Here is a 22,211-nt window from a genome sequence, read left to right as displayed (position 1 = left end):
CCATGGTACAGGCTAAATTAAATTTAAAAAATTAAAAAAAATAGTGGAAAACCCTTATATTGAATGCATACTGTTCAACATTCAAAGACACATAATTAGGACAGACTAATGGCAAGTCTTCCACGTTGAGCTTAAATACCATTAATACAGTTGAGTACATGATTTCAGGTGCTGTGCTATATTTTTTATTGGATTCCGCTATTTTTTCAAATGCTCCGAAGAGGGGTAGTAACTGTGACAGGCAGCTGATGAGTACATTATTGGAGTCGATGGTAATTGCTCCAAACTTTGCACTTTTAGAATTACTATGATTTTTCGATCATTCTGTCAAGCATTGCATAGGAAACCAATGTATTTGACCTAAAAAAAAAATAATAGCGGTGTTCATAAAGTCACTTTTTTTTAGTTTTAGTCTGACATGCTTATGTCAATTTTTCCTCTGTAGAGGCAAAAGTGAACTAGAATTTGTGACTGCCTTAAGCCACTATACCGAAGTTTAATTAGCACAATATTTGGACACAGGTTTAAGACATTTCGTATACTTTTAATGTATCACTGCAACAAATGTGTATGAACCATAAGAATACATCCTTTGTATGCATTTCAAAAAATGTTTTTTTTTCTTACCCATACCGGCTCAGCAATCTACTGCCAACATCGCAACATCTAATTACGTTCTTGCATTCTTGATGTGTTCTTTGGCAGAGATATGCATACAAACCTCACAATGCCTTCTAATACACCTGCTTGCTGGAAATGTAGTTTATGTTCCAAGAAGAAGGATTTAGCTGTGATATACCTGACCCCCAAGCATCCATTTCTAAGAAGCATACAGCTGTCTCATTACTTTGTACTATAACAGAAAAGCAAACCAAAAATCTTGCCTGTTTGTGTTATCTTGGATCAAACAAGAAAACCTTTTTTTTCAACTGCGTATCCAAAAAATAGATGAAAAGGATAAATTGTCATTCTATTTATGTAGGAAACAGGCCTGGACTGGCCATCTAGCACACCGGACAAATGTCTGATGGACCACTGGCCACCAGTGCCCCATAATCACTCAAACTGCTGCTCTAGCCTGGTTGCATGCTACGTGAGCATAAAAATGTAGCATGCAGCCACACGTATACATTCATCAACCGCACCTATATGGTAAAAGTGGAGCAATCAGCAGGAACATTCCTGTGGTTTGTATATAATTGTTATGAATTTCAGATGAATTTCAGATTTCAGATCTGGAACCTTTTTGTGTGTTTTACCTGGACCTGACACATAAAGCCCCACCGGTGTCTATAGTTATAAGGGCATTTATTCTATGCCTTTTTTCTTTGTCCCATTTATTCTTTCTGTAAAATATGTTTTGGCCAGGACTGAATAGTGCACACTGAACGTGTTTTCTGTGATATGAGCCTTTTATTACTGGGCCACTTGGCTGGTTGTGTCTCCTGAGCCAAATGTTGTCAGCCCTCCCCTGGCAATGATGAATGCATGTATGGCGTCTGATAAATAGGAAGGTCTCTATACTCACAAGTACACAGATCACTCACACGGTTGTCCTTGCTCACAGCCGACATCGGTTTCAGTGCACTGACATTCATGAACAGTAAAAAATGCCACTGCCTCTCAACATGCTGAGACAGCAATAACATTTTAGTGACAGATGAAGCTTGAAATTGAAGCTTAAAACATAAAGAGAAAATTTGTGTGGCAAAATGCTATAGTGTCACACCTTGTCACTATTGTGCTTTTTTTTTTAAATTGGAAACATTTAAACATTTATTAGTAAAAAATACATATATTTCAAGGGAAATTTCTGGGATTAAAGGAATAACTATATTCTCCAGTTATATTTTGACAGTACAATGCATACTAGAGACTATTTTGCATGAACTGCATGAAAATACATATATGAGCTTACTTTTTATAGGACTGACAAGTGCCACTTTGTACTCGAGTATACTGCCTACTCCTGGAGCTCAGAGTATGTAATAGGGATGTGTGTATAATGGTTATAATTATGAAATAATTAGAGTTCTTCAAAGTCCAAAAGCTCCAAATTACTTGAAGCAGGTGCACAGAAATGTATTGTTATGGTGTTCTAGAAATGGCTAATAATTCAAAAATATATGGAGCATTTATGACATTTTTGTTATTTTACTTAAATTTCAAACATGTTTTTGTGATGAGCAAAAACCTTTATGTTAGGAAAAAAACAGGTAATTCATATGAAATTAAAGGTCTTGGAGATGTTTTTGAAGCAAGCTAAAATTTAGCATTTTGCTAAATCGCTAGTTTAATTATATAGTTGGCTAATATGCCCAGAGCGCATCTGTCTCCAATATATGCTATAGGAACCGGTCCACAGGCAGCAAATCACATTAATACTAAAAACCTCTATGTTTTAAATAGTAAATACAGAAGAACAACAGCAAATGTATCATAAAACAACATACATATTGCTGAGTGAAACATGCCCAAAGCAGCTTACTAGTTTGTTTAGTGTGGCTAGCTAATATCTCAAGTGATGTTTGAGATGACTTGTTTAACCTGGTATTTACAAGAATTAGTCTTATTTGAAATGCTTTATGATTGATATATCCTGAAAGCCATAGTGAGAGGTTCAGGGCAACATCAGCTACAGAGGGCCGGGTTGGTCCTCAGCTGTCATAAGTAACCTGCTTCTCAACTCTTATCAACCAGCTTAAGCCCTTATAAATTCAATAATAACTGGAGGTTTGCACATTACGAGACACCTGATCAACAACCACTGCCGAGTACTGTATGTAATGTCATCCATTCGCACATAAAGGCCTAATGCTAAGCACCATGTGCATTCTAACCTATATTGGCCTTGGTTCTCCATGGGTTCCCGAGAACTGGGACACTGCACAGACATCTGTGAAGGGTACCTGGGAATACACTATGCATAATCAACCATGATCAATATTCCATGGTGAAGCTGATCAAATGGCACAGTTTTTAGGATCATTTCTTAGCATCATGTAGGCATGTGCAGAGCTGGCTGACACAGCCAGAGCCACAAACCTGCAAGAAGAGACATTCGACAAGTTATATATACATATATAATGTATTTGTCCGCATACACCGCAAACATTAGCTTTACTAAAACATTTGGATCATTCATTGGAGCTAACCATGCTTCTTCTGATCCAAAATAACTGCTAGTGAATATGTTAGGGACAGAAGGTGCTAAGTTGCTATGTTCGTACATTGCTTCAATTATTCAAGTAGTCAAAGAGATTTATACAGGAGAGCCCATGGGTGTTAGTCAGCTGTAAGTGGGGACTAGCAGGTACTGTGTGCCAATCAGCAAGATCTATCAGGCCATTAGTTCTACCTGACATCCTAGTGATTGACAAGTTCATGAATAGAAAATCAAAGTTGAAAAGCTAAAATCCATATCAGTACGACAAAGGATTTTTTTAATTACCGGATGGTCTAATATTCTTTTTGTGGCTCAAAGGTAAATCAAACAAAGGAGCTGCGAGCTGCTACTTACAGAGCGGCAGTCTACTAGACTTTTCCATTACGTGATGGGTTCTTCGTGTTACAAGGTTCCGAGGCTAAAACTAATGGATTTAGTGGAGGTTTAATTAGCTGATTGTTGACTCTGACATGGTCAGCATGGCCTCATATTTAATCTTAATGTTGGAATTAAGCAAACAAACAAGAAAATCAGTTGGTACACATTATTTCTGTATTGAAGCCTTAATTGTAACCCCAGCTAGGCATCCCTGCCACCAGATCGGAATTCTCTCACATGACCAAGAGTAGAGCTTGGTGAACAATATATGAAAGGACGGGGATGTGTATGTTTAGACTAGTTAAGGGTCCACGTGGTTCTGGATAGAAATCACTTTTTACTCCTTTACAACAGGTTTGGTTCAATGCTGGAGACAAATCTAAAAAACTAAATAGAAATTGTAGCATAGATTGCAATGAAAAAAACTGAGGTAAAGAATAAAGATATATTGGGCCATATACATTAACTGAGATAAAATGCATCATTTTTATCTCATCTTTTATTGAATTACTTGTGATAGATTTGTCTCCTTCGCTGAATCCCACCTAATGCTTCCATTACCTGCCACTCCATACTCCCCTAACTTTTAAATGCTGCTTACTAAAAATCAGGGGAAGCAGCAAAACACGCAGAACAAAGATTGTATCTTGTATGACTAAATGAGTCTCTGCAAGGGATTAAAATGAAATCTCCCACAGAACACATTATTTTTATTATTTACTAGGAGATGTTTTGATGACCCGCTGAGTCTTCTCCATTCACCTAGATCAGTGATGGCGAACCTATGACACGCGCCATTTGGGGTGACACGTGCAGGATTTCCTGCGATTCATCCTCGGCTCCTGCACGGCCGCCGAGGATGAAAGAATCTGTGCTGGAGGACCCGTTCCTCCAGCACAGATTCTTTCATCCTCGGCGGCCGTGCAGGAGCCGAGGATGAATCGCAGGAAATCCTGCCCGTGTCAGCCCCCCAAAAAGGGGGGGGCGGGACGTGCAGTAGCGTACCTAGCGGGGGGCGGGGCGGTGGAGGAGCAGGCTCGCAAGGGAGCGGTATCGGAGGTCTTTAACAGACCACCGGCTCCCTTGAGTGATTTTAAGCCGGTTCAAGGATCTCCCTTGGACCCGGCTTAAAATCACTCAAGGGAGCCGGAGGTCTGTTAAAGACCTCCGATACCGCTCCCTTGCGATCCGCGCGGCAACAGCTGTTGTGCGCCGGGGTTTGTTGTCAGATCCCGGCGCACAACACTGAAGCCGCGCCCACCGCTGTCCGTGCCCTCTGAACCGGAAGAAGACAGAAGAACTGAAGAAGAAGAGGAGTGAAGAGAAGGAAAATGAGCTGTAAGGAGAAAAGAGGAAAGCATACAGTGAGAGTGGATTGGTGTATGTGTGTGGATTGGTATGTGTGTGGATTGGTGTATGTGTGTGGATTGGTGTATATGTGTGGATTGGTGTATATGTGTGGATTGGTGTATGTGTGTGGATTGGTATGTGTGTGGATTGGTATGTGTGTGGATTGGTGTATGTGTGTGGATTGGTGTATGTGTGTGGATTGGTGTATGTGTGTGGATTGGTGTATGTGTGTGGATTGGTATGTGTGTGGATTGGTGTATGTGTGTGGATTGGTGTATGTGTGTGGATTGGTATGTGTGTGGATTGGTATGTGTGTGGATTGGTGTATGTGTGTGGATTGGTGTATGTGTGTGGATTGGTGTATGTGTGTGGATTGGTGTATGTGTGGATTGGTATGTGTGTGGATTGGTATGTGTGTGGATTGGTATGTGTGTGGATTGGTGTATGTGTGTGGATTGGTGTGTGTGTGTGTGGATTGGTATGTGTGTGTGGATTGGTATGTGTGTGTGGATTGGTGTATGTGTGTGGATTGGTGTATGTGTGTGGATTGGTGTATGTGTGTGGATTGGTGTATGTGTGTGGATTGGTATGTGTGTGGATTGGTATGTGTGTGTGGATTGGTATATGTGTGGATTAGTGTACGTGTGGATTAGTATGTGTGGATTGGTATGTGTGTGGATTAGTGTATATGTGTGTGGATTGGTGTATGTGTGTGGATTGGTATGTGTGTGGATTGGTGTGTGTGTGGATTGGTGTGTGTGTGGATTGGTGTGTGTGTGTGGATTGGTGTGTGTGTGTGGATTGGTATGTGTGTGTGGATTGGTATGTGTGTGTGGATTGGTATGTGTGTGTGGATTGGTATATGTGTGGATTAGTGTACGTGTGGATTAGTATGTGTGGATTGGTATGTGTGTGGATTAGTGTATATGTGTGGATTGGTATGTGTGTGGATTGGTATGTGTGTGGATTGGTATGTGTGTGGATTGGTATGTGTGTGGATTAGTGTATATGTGTGGATTGGTATGTGTGTGGATTGGTATGTGTGTGGATTAATGTATATGTGTGGATTGGTATGTGTGTGGATTGGTATGTGTGTGGATTGGTATACGTGTGGATTGGTATGCGTGTGGATTGGTATGCGTGTGGATTGGTATGCGTGTGGATTGGTAACTGTGTGAGAGTGATGGGTGTTATGCTGTACCATTTCCAATGTATTTTTCATTATATAATTATGCTCTAAAGTACATCATAACTCCCATCACTCTATACTGGTCCATACAGTGGCAGAGCTGGGAGACAGAGGCCTTGCACCCCCACCACAGGACTCCTGAAAGGTAAGTAGTTACTAAGCAGGTATGTTAAATAATTTGTTTTTGGTTTATTAAATACAATTATATATTGCAATTATACATTTTTGTAGTTTAAACTATAAATTGTGCAAAATTATGTTTTTTTGTCGAAGTGACACACCACGCGAGTTATGCTCGATTTTTTGCCGATTTTTGACACACCACGCCAAAAAGGTTGCCCATCACTGACCTAGATCATAATAGTACTACATTTCATGGCATTTGTTTCTAAATAGTGTTCATTACTTTTACCTCTACTGTTCTATAGCTGACGAGTTCGATAAATTCTCCTAATCCAAATGTAAAATTGGTTCAATGATGATTTTTGGGCAGCTACCCTCTGAATTCTTGGGTTTTACAGTGAATAGGATTGGTTTGGAGAGCCTTTGGGTGGCTGCTATAATTTCATTTCAACAGTAGCTCCATTTCCAGTTAAAAAGAAGTATTTAATATAAAATATTAGTTCTTACAGTTCTTACATAAAAAGAAACGTTTTCAAGGCTCTCCAAATAACCCGCCTAATCAGTCTCCTTTCACCTCCAACCGTGTTTCGACACTCGAGGAATTGATAAAGTTTCTTTCCCTGCTTGAACCAACAAAGCAAAGAACTTGACCTACGAAAAACACCATCTGGGCCATCAGGTCTGCCATTTTTTCCTTATATTAAAAACTCAAACCTTAGTCCGTCTCATCTTAGATTCAGGATAGCTTTATGCCTATCCCAAACATGTTTACATTCCCTCACTTTATAAGCCTCTACCTCTTCTGCTGTGAGGGTATTCCACCTATCTACCACCCTCGTGCTAAACCTACGTATATGTATACAAGATGTCTGTTAGACTATTACACAAAATAATATGGGAGAGCTTTGAGAGGCTGAGCCGTACTTAAGATGTATTTTCCGGGTCAGATTCCCCTGTGAGTATGAGCCGTGTCAGACTGTTTGGTAAAGGGACCCTGCAGTCTGAATCCAATTTCTGGGCAGTGCGCCAGGGAAGCAATATGGAAACTACAAATCTACTAAAAAGCTTGTTTAATTATTGTTTATATGTAATGTTTATTATTTTTATCTCTGTAATCTGCAGTCTGTATTTCCATTGTGACTATGGCGGTTGGGGTTGGCGTGCGATTTGCCAAAGCACAGGAGACATCCATTCTCATATCCATACTCAGCCAGAGTTAACTTACATTTAAAAGAGAAATAGAACTATAATTATAAAATATGATTTAACTATGCATTTTGAAGCATTTTTAATTTTGATTTAATATAATACAATTTTAGTCACTCAAACCATATAATAGAATTAAGGCATTCAGATGCATTTTATAGTTAACCAGTTTGATCCAGAGTATTGTTAAGAGTTATAATGTGAGATTATTGTCCTAATGAAGAGCAAATCTATTGTTCTGGATTCATTAGACTGAAAGGAAATGCCATTCAAAAGGCAGTAAAGTATTGCAAAAATAATTGGATAAAAATCATACTAAACTAGGTAACTATAGGTCGCCTTGTTGGAATGAATTCTGGACTCTCCCATGCACATTAACCTGTTAAGGGACGTGTCTGCCTCAGAAGTCCATGCATTTGCCAAGCCAAAACTTTGTAAACATGCGTGACAGATCTCCTAGTAGGGGATTATAACATCATCCGGTATGTCTGACCGGATCCTTCTATTTAATTTACTAGAATTTTTCCTACACAGTATGGGTTGTTTGAACCCAACCTCTCTTTCCAGCAGTGTCCCACATGTAGATGATGTATAGCTCCTGTGCCACCAAGCCCCCCTTTGAGCACATCGGAATACAGAATTCTGGTCCCTACACAGCTGTACCCTGTGTCTGTGTCTCCCAAGGGCAAACACTGAGTAATGAGTGGAACATCTCACCGGTTGTACCACGCTTCCCAGCTTCTGCAGCTAAACTGCTGTTCATCAATAACCACCAATGTGTGTTAACAGCACACTCTAAATGTTAACACTGTAAAACACACACAAAAAAAGAACATTTTGTTCTATTTTGTTTACATTATGTACTAAAGACATACGATCATATTAGTTCTGTTAATTCCATGATTGCTCCAGTATTTCTTGGGGATGCGATAAATCTACATCAAATTCATGATGATCCCTTCCTTAAACGTGAAACAAATCAATTACATTTTTAGAAAAGCCATCACGAATTGAAAGGTTATAACATCCGATTGTCTCGTATGTTTTAAAAGAAGAGAAATAAGTTAATCAGGTGCATCTGAAGAAGAAAAAAAAAACACTTTTCTTAAGGAATGCAAATGCAATGAACTCACCATCATGGGAACAGATTAACATACTTACTATAGTCCTAAAGACAGTGATAATGTCTTGAAGCTATGGCACATACACCCAGCTGTGTGTTCCAGACTGAAGATACAAATGTAAATCTTCAGTGCAAGCTAAACACACCACATTAGTTAAGTTCAAAGTCTGTAACAAGAATTGACAAAGGGTTTTCATTCCAACCTTATTTAAATCTAAATTGATCAATGGTGTATTTCAATTTAACATAAAATATTCAATGTTACAGTAATCTTAAGGCTGTTTTGATTAACCCCGACCAAGGACTTACCAGCTATGTCATGTTAAGATGTCCTGAGAGGACCTGGTTCATCATCCATAAAAAAAACCAAAATATAGATATTACCTGCCCTGAAAAATAATATAGATATATAGAATATGACGGAAGATAAAAAACATTTGGCCCATCTAGTCTGCCCAAGACTCAGGTCTTGATTAGTCCTTGATCTTGCCTTAGCTCAGATCCTTGTACTGTTAGCACCACCTGAGTGAGGCGTGTTCATACAGTGCATATCTGAATCATAGACACCGTGACATAATAATGTTACATCACCATATTGTATTAAAGAAACCTACATGGATATTTGTCCTCTTCCAGCAACTGCACATCAGATGGGGTAGTTGTTGGAGGGCTAGCCAAGGCTAGTGCTTAACCAAGACTTTTAATGTGACTTTGTGACTGATTACTGTTGCTATTACTGATATGTCATTAAGTAACAACTTAGAAATACATATTTTGCTATTTATACACACAGTTTTTAGAACTGTAGAACAATATGATATATACCGTATTTGCTCGATTATAAGACGACCCTGATTATAAGACGACCCCCCAAAATCTGAATATTAATTTAGGAAAAAAAGAAAAAGCCTAAATATACGACTACCCTATAGGAAAAGTTTTACTAGTAAATATTAATTCATGTAAACTAATTTTCATATTTAATAAAAGCTATGATTGAGAAAAATATATTTTTTATTTCCTTTTATTTGCCAACCTGCCCCCCAGTTATGCACATCTCCCCCCAGAAATGCCTTATACCCCCCTATTTGCCACTCTGCCCCATGATGTGCCTTTTAACCCTCTATATGCCACTCTGCCTCCAGAAATGTCTCATACCCTCCTATATGCCACTGTGCCCCATGATATGCCTTTTAACCCCCTATTTGCCCCTCTGCCCCATGATATGCCTTATACCCCTATATGCCACTCTGGCATATAGGGGGTTAAAAGGCATTTAATGGGGCTGAGTGGCATATAGGGGGTTAAAATGCATTTCTGGAGATATATATATATATATATATATATATATATATATATATATATATGTATAACTGCTAACAGCAATCACACTCCTATCAAGCCAAGGCAGCCAGTACATGCTGGAACATGGGGATGTTAGAAGTGTGATTACAGCCTCCCTATGCCATGCTACCACCCCCCTTACACATCCATGCTATCACACACACACACACACTCATTCACAAACATTTAAATACTCATTCATTCCATACTTGTGCAAAAACCCTCCCCCACCCCCTTACCTGAACTGCAGATCTCCCACTCGCAGACTTCTGCAGGGGTCCGGCTGTGCGAGCAACTTCTCTGGCCCCGCCCCCAGAGGAAGGAGGGGGGAGGTAGAGTTATGTGAGGACTGTGCTAGCTTCCTGTTCTGCTGCTAATAGCAGAGACGCTGCTCGCGATCAAAGCCTGGTAAGCAGCACGGCCGAAGCAGAATGAGGTCTGATTAGAAGACGACCTCGATTATAAGACGAGGGGGATTTTTCAGAGCATTTGCTCTGGAAAAAACCTTGTCTTATAATCGAGCAAATACGGTATATATATATATATATATATATATATATATCACACCCAGCAAACATTTTGTGCTCCTAGAAAAGAGGCACATAAGGGGAGGTGAGTGGGACAGAGGGATTTGCATCTTAAGACATATGGCACAGACATTACGTGATTAATCATCATGGTGGCTTAGGTTTAGCGGGTATGAAACTCAATTTACTTTATTACATGAAACAACCACACAGTAAATATAGGCAGACTAACAAAGCATTAAGAAACCTCTACAGTATATGCATCCAAGCATTATTTTTTAGGGGATGTGATGTTGAAACATAGGTTTAGTTTAGCAATCCATTTTTCTTTTCTAATTTCATTTTTATTTGATTTTTCTGAAAAATTAACTATGACTCATTACATCATTACAGGGACATACATTATCTGCTGGTACAGAGATCATCTCATGATTCAAATGTTCCCACATTACACTGTACTTACATATCATTTCGGATCAGCTTGAACATAAGCAAGATATAATTCGAGCCAGAATCACTAGTTACAGATGTTCAAAAACTAGATAAATAATAATAGTAATAGAAACAAAAAACCCTTGAAGTGGCAGTCCTAATAATTCTGTAAAAGTAGCTCAATTAGTAATTAGTGAGTTGGTTAGATGACTCTTCCTTCTTGCATAATTGTTCCCCTAGGTAGACATTCATATTACCTATTAGTAATATGGAAGCAAACCTTAATGTATCCATCCGCAGAACTGATAAATGGATAAGACTTCAAATCAATCAAGTTATGTTGCATTATTAAACCAAGTCTAGACTAAGTATATCCTTAGTCAAAATCTCAAAAAGCAAGAATAATCTTAAAGGGACAGCTTAAAGAAGAATGCATATTAACTCATACTTCATGAGTACTTAAATATGCATGACCTTAGAGAAAAGCTGCAGCTCCCCTGCTGCTTGAAGCAGATGATCAGCAGCAAGACATCACTCTGGCATGCGGAGACAAAAGTATATGGGGGATTCTGCAGATTTTAAAGAATTTAAAGGATCCTCACAGCTATCATATTATTATTATTTTTATTATTATTATTATTTATTGTTTTAGATAGCATCATCAAATTCTGTGGCGTTGTACAATGGGTAGACAGGACATAACAAGTAGTATGTAACATAACAAATTGACTTACAGAGACAACAGGTGAGGAGGGCCCTGCTCAAACGAGCTTACAGTCTATGCATGTAAGTACATATGATGGCTGGAGTGTCCTTTAAAAAGGACAAATTTACCAGGTTTAGTGGCTAGCAGAAAATTATGAGATTTGTATAATGCCCTCAGCCTAACACAGACATGGCAAATGAAATGCTAGGTAATGAATGTTCTTACAGTAACTTCCAGCAATATACTGAAATGGCCTTTGTATCAATTAAATGCCACCAGTGACAGGGGTGATTAGGATGGATAGCCCCAATAGTGTGATCTTAGCAAAGCACTTTATTTCTTGATAAGTTCAACAAATTATTTTGGAGAGAAGAAATTACTGCATCTGCTCGCTCTAACAGTCAAGCCAAATAACAGGCAGAAGTTGCACAAATTTGTCTGAATTATAGCTGGGAAGCAAAACACTACTTTATGCATTATATTACATTTTATTTATAGAGCACCGGCAGATTCCATAGCTATTACAATAACATTAATGTTGAGAATGTACAAAATTGACAATAACAGTAATACATGCTAAGATATACTGGTACAGAACGAGAAAAGGGCCACGTTCTTGGGAGCTTACAATCTATTACATGTATTTATTTAAAAACATAGCTGGCACTTGTTTACTATCCCAAAGGAGTATAATGCATTCAAATATTCCTAGAGAAGCAATAAATTTATGCTCCTAACATTTTAATATCGCCGGCATGCAAGGCTATCACTATCATCAAGGACTCAGTTTACATAGGCTTCTAGAGATTCATAAATCATCAAGTATTGTGTAGTGGAGAATAATCAATAAATATAACAATAAGAATAATATTTTTTTTCTGATAGATAGAAAAAGAAGTCCACATTGTAAATGCACACAGAAATGGGTGGCTCAAATAAACCGTACTAACGTGCTCAAAGGATAATTAATAACATGCTTACTTATTTACATATGTTGTGAAATGAGGCTTGCAATCCTGGTAGGTTGCAGAGCTAAGCAGCCCTAGTCTCCTGCAATTGTCAAACTAAAACTCGGGCCATCCTAAACTAGACTCAGACGTGGGCTGGCAAGGGTGGCAAGGAGACAATCACCCCCTGGGATCCTCAGATTTTATTTGTGGAACATTAAAGTCAGTGTTTTGTGCAGCACTGGCACTGCATATTGGGTGTGTAATCTTCCAAATTCATTCTGTTACTTTATCACAGAGTCACATGGCTGAACATGCCACCCGGCCCACCCCAGCAACATGGTACCAGCCTTCCCACGGCCAGAATTCAGGCACACATATCATGTCCTGATAAAGTATATTATACATTCAGAACTAACAAGCATAAAATGAATTGCATCAGCCAGTGTTTGATAGATACCTTACTCCAAGAGTTATAAGTACATAAATGTACCGTGAACATATGATGGTACTTAACGTGTGCAAAGACCAATTCATTACAGTTTTTCATTTTGTTTTTTGGTCCTTTCAGTTTCAATTAGATAACATAATTCACTGTTATGCTCATTTACTCTCTCACTCTCTCATGCTTTGTCACACTCTCTCACACTCTCTCTCAATGCCTCCCTCTCTGCCGACCACTTCTGTGTCCCAGTCTCCTTTTCCGCAGCTCTGCTTCTTCCATTAATGCTTCTTGTTCTTCATCAACTTCTCCGTGAACATGGCCACCAAGTGAACTTCCGCAAAAAAGTTAAGCCTCGGGGCACCCCCTCTCCTGGAGGAAGAGGGGAGGCTGCATGTGGAGTAATGCAGATGGATTCACTGAGAAAAAGAGGTGCAGAAACGCTTCTCCTTCTCCACGAATCTTTCTTCAGTATTCTGGCCTCCCGGTGCACTTCCACAAAAGGGAGGAGCCTCCGAGCACACCCTCTTCCCCAATTGGAGGAACAGGGTGTGAGAGACAGCATGAGAGAGTGTGAATGAGAGTGTGAGTGAGTGAGAGAAAGCAGGAGAGAGAGCGTGAGAGAGCGTAAGAGTAAATAGGAATAAAAAAACAATAAAATTCAAACAAAAACTCGGAGCTCTTCGTTTTTGTTTGTTTCGTAGGGGATCCCTCCTCATTTTCGAACATTAATACAATTTGAGGAAACTGGCAAATTTCTATAAAATTGAAATTCGTATGAATGTACAAATCTAGATGATACCATAGGTGGCAATATCCTTTAACTAAATGAATCATGTGCTTGTGTGTCCCTGCTATTCTGTGGTGTCCCTATCAAGATGAAGGGAGAAACATATGCAAATGTATGACAGTCTTACATGACTATTATATACTGTTTAATAAACATGAAGGTAAACATGTTGTGTTTCTAAGTTTGCTTCCTGTGGTATTGTAGAGACAGAGCAGCAGCAGATTCCTTAGCGTTTATGCTTTTAATTAGATGCATGACTTTGGCTAGATACGGGCCCTCCATCTATGGCAATGTATGTGTAGCTCTAAGGCATAAGAGCATGCTTTAGCTTTTGTTGTTGCTGTAACAGTGTCATCGTCATGAGATAACAATATGTTCTTCCTAATAGAATTTATCTAATACATTGTATGCTGTATTATGCCAGCAGTGTGCTTATCCCTTTGTCTAAAAACAGCTTGTCTCTGGGAAGCAGAGCCACTCTTCTCCAAGTGAAGGAGTTTACGCGGAGTCTGTAAAATAAAAAAAACTTTACTGGCTTGATTTATAACAACAATGACAATAGCAGTGGGGTGGATAGACATGACCTCCAAAGACACGCTTCATGCTTTGGCGGGCATGATAAAGTGCAAGATATGTGAGCCGTTTTATTAATGCCAGACTTTACGCTCACCAGAGAGACCAGCTGTTTATAGAACATATTTACTGTAATAAAAAATAAATGTAATGTAAAAATATGCATTACATAACTAGTCTTCATATTTATTCCATAAGCGATTGCTAATTAGAAGAGTTACAAAATCATCCAATGACCTGCAGAAAAAGTGAGAGAGAGAGTGATCTTGAACTCCGAGCAAAAGCAGAAATATTTAGAAATATTTCTAAAAATATATACTGTTATTCGATGTGGAAAAATTGGAAGAGGATCTAATGTGGGAGAGGTCTACTTTTTTAACATCTTACTCAAGATATAGGTTTGGGAGACTTGGTGCACAGAAAACAATGTTAATCTCATCATGTTGGTGCCAAATGCAGCGTTCAGCTTCTAATGGTGTGGTCAGTAAGCATGTGAATGTTAGATACACCATAGAAAGGGTTTAAGTCCTCTGACTTAGTGTTTATCATTATAATGCCAAGAAAAAAGAAATAAAAATAGAAACAAATTATCGTTCAAAGGGAAACTATGCCACACAAAAATAAGTTGCAAGGAAATGTAAAATGCAAGGAGTCAGTAATTCAGATATCACACAGATGCAAGATTCAATAAGAATTATTACACTTGTGCATTTGGATTTGTGCAAACTTGTTTCTTTTAATGAAAAGTGACTTTTACGTACATTCAAACGAATCTCTGAAAACAAGGGCGATCCTGACGAAACTAACGAAAACGAATTGCAAAGCAAATTTTGTTAAATTGGTTCATTTGTTTGCCTGCTATAGATGAGTTATCTCTCCGTCTCACACATTTCCTGGGATGGTTGCCAGTAATTACAATAGGTAGCTTTATCTGGGGACATACAGGCTTAAACAAGCTTTGATTAGCTTTATTGGGATCATTCCCACAAAATATGGTTAAGGTTCAAAGTGGGTACATGTGTTAAACGTTCAGAGCTCAATAAATCTAACAAGTTCTGCGTATTACGTATTAGCTTTTGCAAAGTGCACAGGAAACGATCAGGGACAGAGTGCAAAAGAATACCTAAAGCAAAAGAAAAAAGGCTACAGTTAACCATTGCAATGTCAGATGTATCTATACTGAAAAATCCTAACTCTTACTTTTACTGAGAGGCTATTCCACATATCTACAACCCTCTCATTAAAGTAAGTCTTCCTTACATTAAGTAAACTTTATTACATTATATAAAAGTACAATTAATATTCAAATAACAATTAACCATTTGAGTGTCTGTAAGGAATGATGTGCATTAATTTTCCTCTACGGCAAGTAACACTGTCTCACATACTGACCCCCCCCCCCGTTCCCTGTCAGCTTGGTCTCTGCACTTGCCAAGAAATAAGTGGCTATAAGTAAACGGCTGGAGAAGGCAAATGAGCAGGTAGAGGAGGCAGATACAAGGAGTGGAGGACAGAGAGAGAGGCTTGTTTTTGGCCCTTGAAATTCACTACACGAAAATGAATTAAAAATTAACAAACATTTGTCCGAAATGATTTTGGACCTCATGCACAAATCTAATTAATTTGAGAAGTTCACCAAATGTAGACTAAAAACATTTTTAGGGGTCCGAGAGATGTAAATCATAATGATGTAAATAAATGGCAACTACATATTGTACATGCAGTGCAAGTTCAAAAAAGTAACATTTCATGATATTTGACAACGACATTTACGAGAAGGGTGCCCCCATTTAAAAATATTTCTAAACGCATGATGGTTAATCAGTAGAAACTCTGTTGGGAAAATTCTTGAAGAACATGTAGACATAAATTAATATGGGATGTGAAAAGAAATAAATCAGGTGATGACATTAGTGCAGCGATAAAGGACAAAGGAGAAGCAGAGGGTAATTCTGCAAGTTATTTGAAGCTCAATGTGAAGCCAAGAGAAGCTGTTCATTATACCCAACCCTAATAAGTTGTCTAAAATGCAACATCAGTATCCAGGCCAATAAACAGGGTAATACAATTCTTAAAGTCTCTAGAATGTATTAGATAGCATCTAACTAGAGCAACTAACTAGAGAGAATGTTATAAAAACATTGCACACCCTTCAAGTATCCCTGTTTTAGATAAAACGGACCCTCTTTTCTCCCTCTGGTGTCCCACATTCCTAGGAGATCAGAATGTTTGGTGGGTGTAAGAATCACAGAAGTCAAAATAATATAAATACTTGTTTATATATGGAAACAGCTGAAAATATATTTATAAATTCAATTGCGTAAATAAAATACACACACTTCTTCTTGTAAGTTCTATATTCATTTACATGTACAGTTATCAATAGCTGAAACTTTGCCCATCTAAAATGTCAATAATGTCTTCGCTGAGAGGGCTAGCAGACATCTAGCACTCTACCGAGGAATTTGAATTTCTAAATAATAGCTAGGCATCATAGAAGTAGCAGCCTACCTTAGAAGATGTGGCGGAGAATGTCTAGATGATTTGATAAGCACTGTACCACCTACTTGGAAATAGTTCTACAACTAACTACAGGGTTATGAACAACATGAATTGTGAAGAATAGATAGACTCCACCACAATGGGTTAATGACACTACAAATGAATCAATAAGAAACTCTCAGACTGTTGTCAATAACGTCCATCCCATTTCAGAATATTGTTGGCTCTAATGCAGAGCAATTGTTAATGGAGAATAGAATTATTGCAATATTTCTTAGCTAGAGATCAATTCTAGACAATACATTAAGAAAATGCGCAGTTCGTCAATCCGATGACCAGGAAAAATCACAGAATATTACTTTAAATAAACACAGATCATTGCAACCATTTAAGAATTGCTATTTACGGTTTACGAATTTGACTACAACAAATATGGAAAGGGCCATGTTCTTCAAAAAAAAAAAGGTTTGCCTCATTCCCCCCCGAAGGAAACTGACAAGTCTAGCAGACGGTTATTATGTAACTTCTTATTTTTGTTCAAAAATATGTTAATTACAGCTGTTGAGAATATCTGTTATTTTTTGTAGATGAGTGAAATATAAAGTCAAACACAGCAAAATGAAAAATGCACAGAATTTTGGTAGCTTGGGATTTATGTGAAGAGGAATGCATAGAAATAATGTGACGTTTAACGTGCCATGCTTTTTTTACAAGACTTTTGTGGGAAATCTGGATATTTGGTTCGGCTGAGAGACATCGACCACCTTACAAATAAAAGAGATATGGATACAGCTCATTTTGTATTATGCAGATAGTGATCAGTCTACATTTACCAAAAGATTACAGTCATATGGGGAGGAACGTCCACTGAATATATGACTAAAAACAATTCCAACAAGTTTTAAAGAACATCGTTCAGGTCGATTTCCTGAACCAAAACACATAAGTACATGTAACATAGCTTACAACAGTAAACTATATATATATATATGTATATATATATATATATATATATATATATATATATATATGTGTATATATATATATATATATATATATATATCATTTTATTTACATTATTTTGTATATATTTTATATAATATTTCAGCCATTTTAACTTCCTGTGCTTTGGAATATTTGTCCCCATTGTTTTTATTGCTCACAATAGGGGAAGTCAATTGGACTTTGTAATGGTGAGGCAATGAGATTTTAAGATGCAAAACCAGACAAAATGCTAGTTTGATCACCTTTGCCTAACTTTTAAACCACATTTCTTCAAAATGAATACCCTAATTTACAAACAAGAAGCACACGTTTTAATTACCGTATATATGTGGTGGGTATAATTGAATTGTATGCACAAGGGTACATCAAAAAAATGCGTTATTTACCAGCAACCATTATTTTTACATCTACAGGTGTAGAATTTGATTGCCTAGATGTCATGATACATAAATACACAAAAGATTATGTGCGTTTTGATATATCTGAAAGTAACGCATAGCTTTTCAAACCAGCTTTTCTTAATGCCATATAAGCTTCTAATTATTGACTATATATATATATATATATATATATATATATATATATATATATAGGACCTCTAATGTTCCTGTGTGTTCGGTGTTTTTCATACAAGTGAATGATATGATAATGAAAGACACAAAGGTCCCCAAAGCCTCCCCATCAGTTAATGTTAAAGTATATATACTGTTAAAGTGTTTGTTTTAACTTGTCTGTTTTGCTTAATGCAATGTATATCCCTTAGTTTAGTTTGCTATTATCTACACAGTGGAATACCCTCATGACAGGGAAATTATGATGTTGCTTTATGTTACTGTCATGAGAGTTGTTGTCCATAGCAGCAGGAATGCCATTAAGCTGCATTTCCCTGGAAAGTATGATGCCTTGAAAAAAAGTTTATTTTACGCCTTATGTTAAAAACCAGGAATTTACATATTTCAATATATGAACCACATTTCACATGTTCATTTTACTACAATCTTGAACATCTATACATGCATTATTGATACTTTATTAATACTAATAATATAACAATATGTCCTTAATATTGCTAAATATAAAAGACAAATTTAGGCATAACAGTTTGTGGATACATATTTAATTTCCCTTCCTATAAATCCCTATTAATTATGACATTTGATGCATAATACTTGTGGATATGATTGCTGAACTTGTCAATGCAGGTGTTGTTTATGTACCTTTAATAGCATTTATATCGTAAATAGTATCATAACCTTGCATTATATACAGATACTTAAGAGTGCTTTGGCCATTCTAAACGTTATATACCGGTATAATACAAGTATTGCGCATTCTTACAATTCCTTAATCATGCCTTTTGCAAAATTAAGGAGGTAATACAGAATAGCATTCTATATTTCCAACAAACATAAACTAAATTAGAGTTCCTCAAGTGTGTTTTTTTAATAAAAAAATGTATTTATAGAGAACACATGAATCACATGGGTATTATAGGGTGAAGTATCTATTCTTAGCATGTATGTGATTGCAGATAAGATTGCATTGTTTTTTTTATATGAATTTGGACTGGTCTGCAGCATTTCTGGATCATAAATATTGCTGATCCTCTAACAGCCAGTGATATATATTGATTAGAACAGCATGGCGATGCTGCTACCATACAGTTGAGGGGGTATTTCAAACACAAGGGGGAAGGAAGGGGTCCTGACATGGTCATAGACAGCATGGTATTTTCCTTTACATCATATGGGACTGCATTCCCAAGCAATAGGTGAGGGTGAAAGTCAAGGTTATTGAGAAAATGATTCTATGCATGGTAACAAAAAAGCTTATTTTATTGCTTTCCTGCCCCACTTCATACACATACTTATCTTCCTAATTTAAAGAGAAGACTAAAGCCATGTAATGTATCAAGGATAATGGAACAGTGAGTGACACAGGTTATGAAGAGCATGGCAAAAGGAAAATGCAACATTTCATGTCATTATAATATCCGCCAGCAGTCCTAGAAAAGCAAGATCACACATACTATTAAAATTAATTGTTTTATTAATCTACACTGAAATATACACTTTGCCCTTCACTTGACATACACCCAGAGATGCCTCGAATAGGCTGATATGGTCAATGATTTAGATGGAAAATCCCAACATGACACAAGGAGCCCACATGCCTGACTTTACTTCCTAAAAGTTGTTAACCAAATCACACCCAATTAAATACATATTTTTCTGACCTGTTGAATTTCATCCTTCAGTGCCACCTTCCCTATACATAAAAAAGACTTACCTGGATATGTCCCTGGTACATTGTGCTTCAGGGTCCCCCGGAGAATGAATTAGATGGCAGGTTCTCTTGGGTAGGGTTCTGTGGCTAGTTGTTCTTAGAGATACAGTAATTGCATTGACACAGGCAGCTCAGTACTATCCTGAATGTTGCAGGGAGCTGTCCTTCCCTGTGTGGTGCTGAAGCAGAGGACACTGCTCCTGATTCTTACAGCTACAGCTGGGATTCTCGGCTTGCAGGCACAACTCTTGGTGTCTCCAAGAAACTCCTTTTCTCCCCCCTATGTAACTCTTTCTCCTTTTCTGCTTGGCTTGCTCATCTCTTCAGTTCCATGGATCCTCCCCTGGGATCTCAGCAGCACCTCCTCTTCTTACTCTTTGCTTACAATTGCAAGGGCCACAGAGAGAGCAAGCAGCATGACACAGAAATACTACATAGAACTCAGTACCAGAAACATGATCAGTGTGTTCTGCTCTCTCCCCAAACCTCCCCTCCTTTGGTGACATCACCAAGCCCTCCTCTCATTCACTCCACCCTTTGCTTACAGACACCAAAGGTTCTCAGATCAGGAAACAAGAAGTCCTCCTTTCCATCAGCATCTCTTAAGTTTGCAATCCCTGCAGGTAAATGTGTTATACAGAACACCCCCAGCAGGGAGCCCACATGTGTTGTTTGTGTTTATAATATGATCTGGTTCCTTTAAAGCAGCACACAGTTTATGTGGGGTAGTGGATCCTAAAAATAACCCAGATGCGGTGTAAGCTTTTCCAGCTCTTTAACAATTTGTACTCCAAAGTATTATCACACTCAGCTAATAGCACACAGGATATCGATTGTTACAATACACTGTGTAATATGGGGAAACTACATTAAATAAATCCCCAGAGACAGATCCTTTTAAACCTGCTTTCATTCCTTCCTTCCAAAAATAGACATCCCTGCTAAAGGATTGCAGGACATTGTGCTATAAGCAGCATGGGAATAGATGAAATCCTTCTCTGCTTCATATTAAACATTGCACTATAGGCTGAGCCTTTACCCTGGCAGGTGATTAATTCATAACATTTCATGAACCAGACTATGCATACATTATGTGTATGGTTTGGAATGCCCTAAATAAACACCAACTGTGATATCAGTAGTTACATGATGCCATCCAGTATATATTACACATGCCTTCTACTGCCTTCTACTGCAGATTTTTATCTTACTTATGGACATATTAACTTGCACCTGTATAGGAAGGACACCTACTAGCATCTACCTGCTTTTTGTTTAGTTTTGTCAAGTGAGATAAATGTCCATTGTTTTGCTACAGAAAACTTAAAAAACATGGAAATGTATGGATTTTGAAATACAATATCATAAGGCACTCTCTTTAACCCCTTTTGCTCTGGTATGCTATTGCCAGAACTTCTAGAGATCTCTCAATCAGTCTTTCTGGCCAAAACAGCAAAAAAGTAGGTTTGCAGAATTTCAACACGCTACTTCTGTATATTTATGTAACTACTTTGTAGAGAGGGCTTTATTCGCTAAACAATGAGTTGTGGCAGCATTAACCCATTCATTACCATGAGTTTTTCATACTTTAAATACTAGCGCTTTCTTGCCATTTTACCCTATGTTGATTCAACCATGATTCCCCATTTCCACGTTTGTCTTTTGAAACCATAGAAACACATGAAACATAATAATTATGAGTGTTAGTATGTAAAAAAAAACAATACTAAAACACAAAAAGAACACATCTTGTAGCAATTTCGCTTAGGATTTCTAACAGTAGATGCCAATTTAATTAACTTTATGTTCTGCAACATTCTCTGATAACAGTGATTTCCCCCCCCCCCACACACAATTTTCTCTTATGTTTTCTAGGGCCACATTCATCCATTCTATATTGTCTCGGAAGGAAATAACAGCTTTCTCACTTATTTTTGTTTTTTTTTTTCCCCTAAACTTTTATAATTCCTTTACTGCTCAGTGGCATTAACCTGTTAAGAAAAAGATTGATTTAACCAACTGTGAATTATGAGCTCAACAGGAATACCCTAACAAATTATTCCACAAATAAACACTTCTGGATTTAAACATTAACAATTAATCAGGGGCAGGGCATAATTAA

The 22,211-nt window shown here is 37.7% G+C and overlaps 1 protein-coding gene across 1 annotated transcript in view; it reads right to left on the bottom strand.

Moving 5' to 3' along the window:
- The window catches only part of PEX5L (peroxisomal biogenesis factor 5 like), a 104,213-nt gene extending 83,674 nt beyond the window's left edge, over positions 1–20,539 (bottom strand). Inside the window, exon 1 of the mRNA XM_053460208.1 lies at positions 20,093–20,539. Coding sequence (XP_053316183.1) covers positions 20,093–20,113 — 21 coding nt within the window. The 5' untranslated portion in view covers positions 20,114–20,539. The remainder of the gene's footprint in view (positions 1–20,092) is intronic.
- Between the last annotated feature and the right edge of the window lie 1,672 nt (positions 20,540–22,211).

The sequence above is a fragment of the Spea bombifrons genome, chromosome 3 (genome assembly GCF_027358695.1).
Source record: "Spea bombifrons isolate aSpeBom1 chromosome 3, aSpeBom1.2.pri, whole genome shotgun sequence".
In the NCBI taxonomy this organism is placed as follows: Eukaryota; Metazoa; Chordata; class Amphibia; order Anura; family Pelobatidae; genus Spea; species Spea bombifrons.
This window is presented reverse-complemented; position numbering and strand designations above follow the sequence as displayed.